The 269-nt window shown below is 68.8% G+C and overlaps 1 protein-coding gene across 1 annotated transcript in view; it reads left to right on the top strand.

Annotated features, from left to right (window-relative positions):
• Positions 1-269, top strand: part of BAHCC1 (BAH domain and coiled-coil containing 1) — a 2,584-nt gene that overhangs the window by 1,661 nt on the left and 654 nt on the right. Inside the window, exon 3 of the mRNA XM_031064860.1 lies at positions 138-254. Coding sequence (XP_030920720.1) covers positions 138-254 — 117 coding nt within the window. The remainder of the gene's footprint in view (positions 1-137; positions 255-269) is intronic.

Raw genomic sequence — 269 nt, 5'->3', positions numbered from 1 at the left:
CCCCAGCCAGGCAGCCACGTCCCCCAGCAGGTAGCCATGTCCCACACCAGGTAGCCACGTCCCCCAGCAGGTAGCCATGTCCCCAGCAGGTAGCCACATGCCCAGGCAGCGGCAGTGACGGCGCCTTGTCCCCGCAGAACGCGCTGTACCAGTCGTGCCACGAGGACGAGAACGACGTGCAGACCATCTCGCACAAGTGCCAGGTGGTGGGGCGGGAGCACTACGAGCAGCTGACGCGCGGCCGCCGCTGCCAGGACCGCCACGACCTC

The sequence above is a fragment of the Geospiza fortis genome, unplaced genomic scaffold (genome assembly GCF_000277835.1).
Source record: "Geospiza fortis unplaced genomic scaffold, GeoFor_1.0 scaffold135, whole genome shotgun sequence".
Lineage (NCBI taxonomy): Eukaryota > Metazoa > Chordata > Aves > Passeriformes > Thraupidae > Geospiza > Geospiza fortis.
The sequence above is the reverse complement of the archived record's forward strand: the minus strand, read 5'-3'. Positions and strand labels throughout refer to the sequence as shown.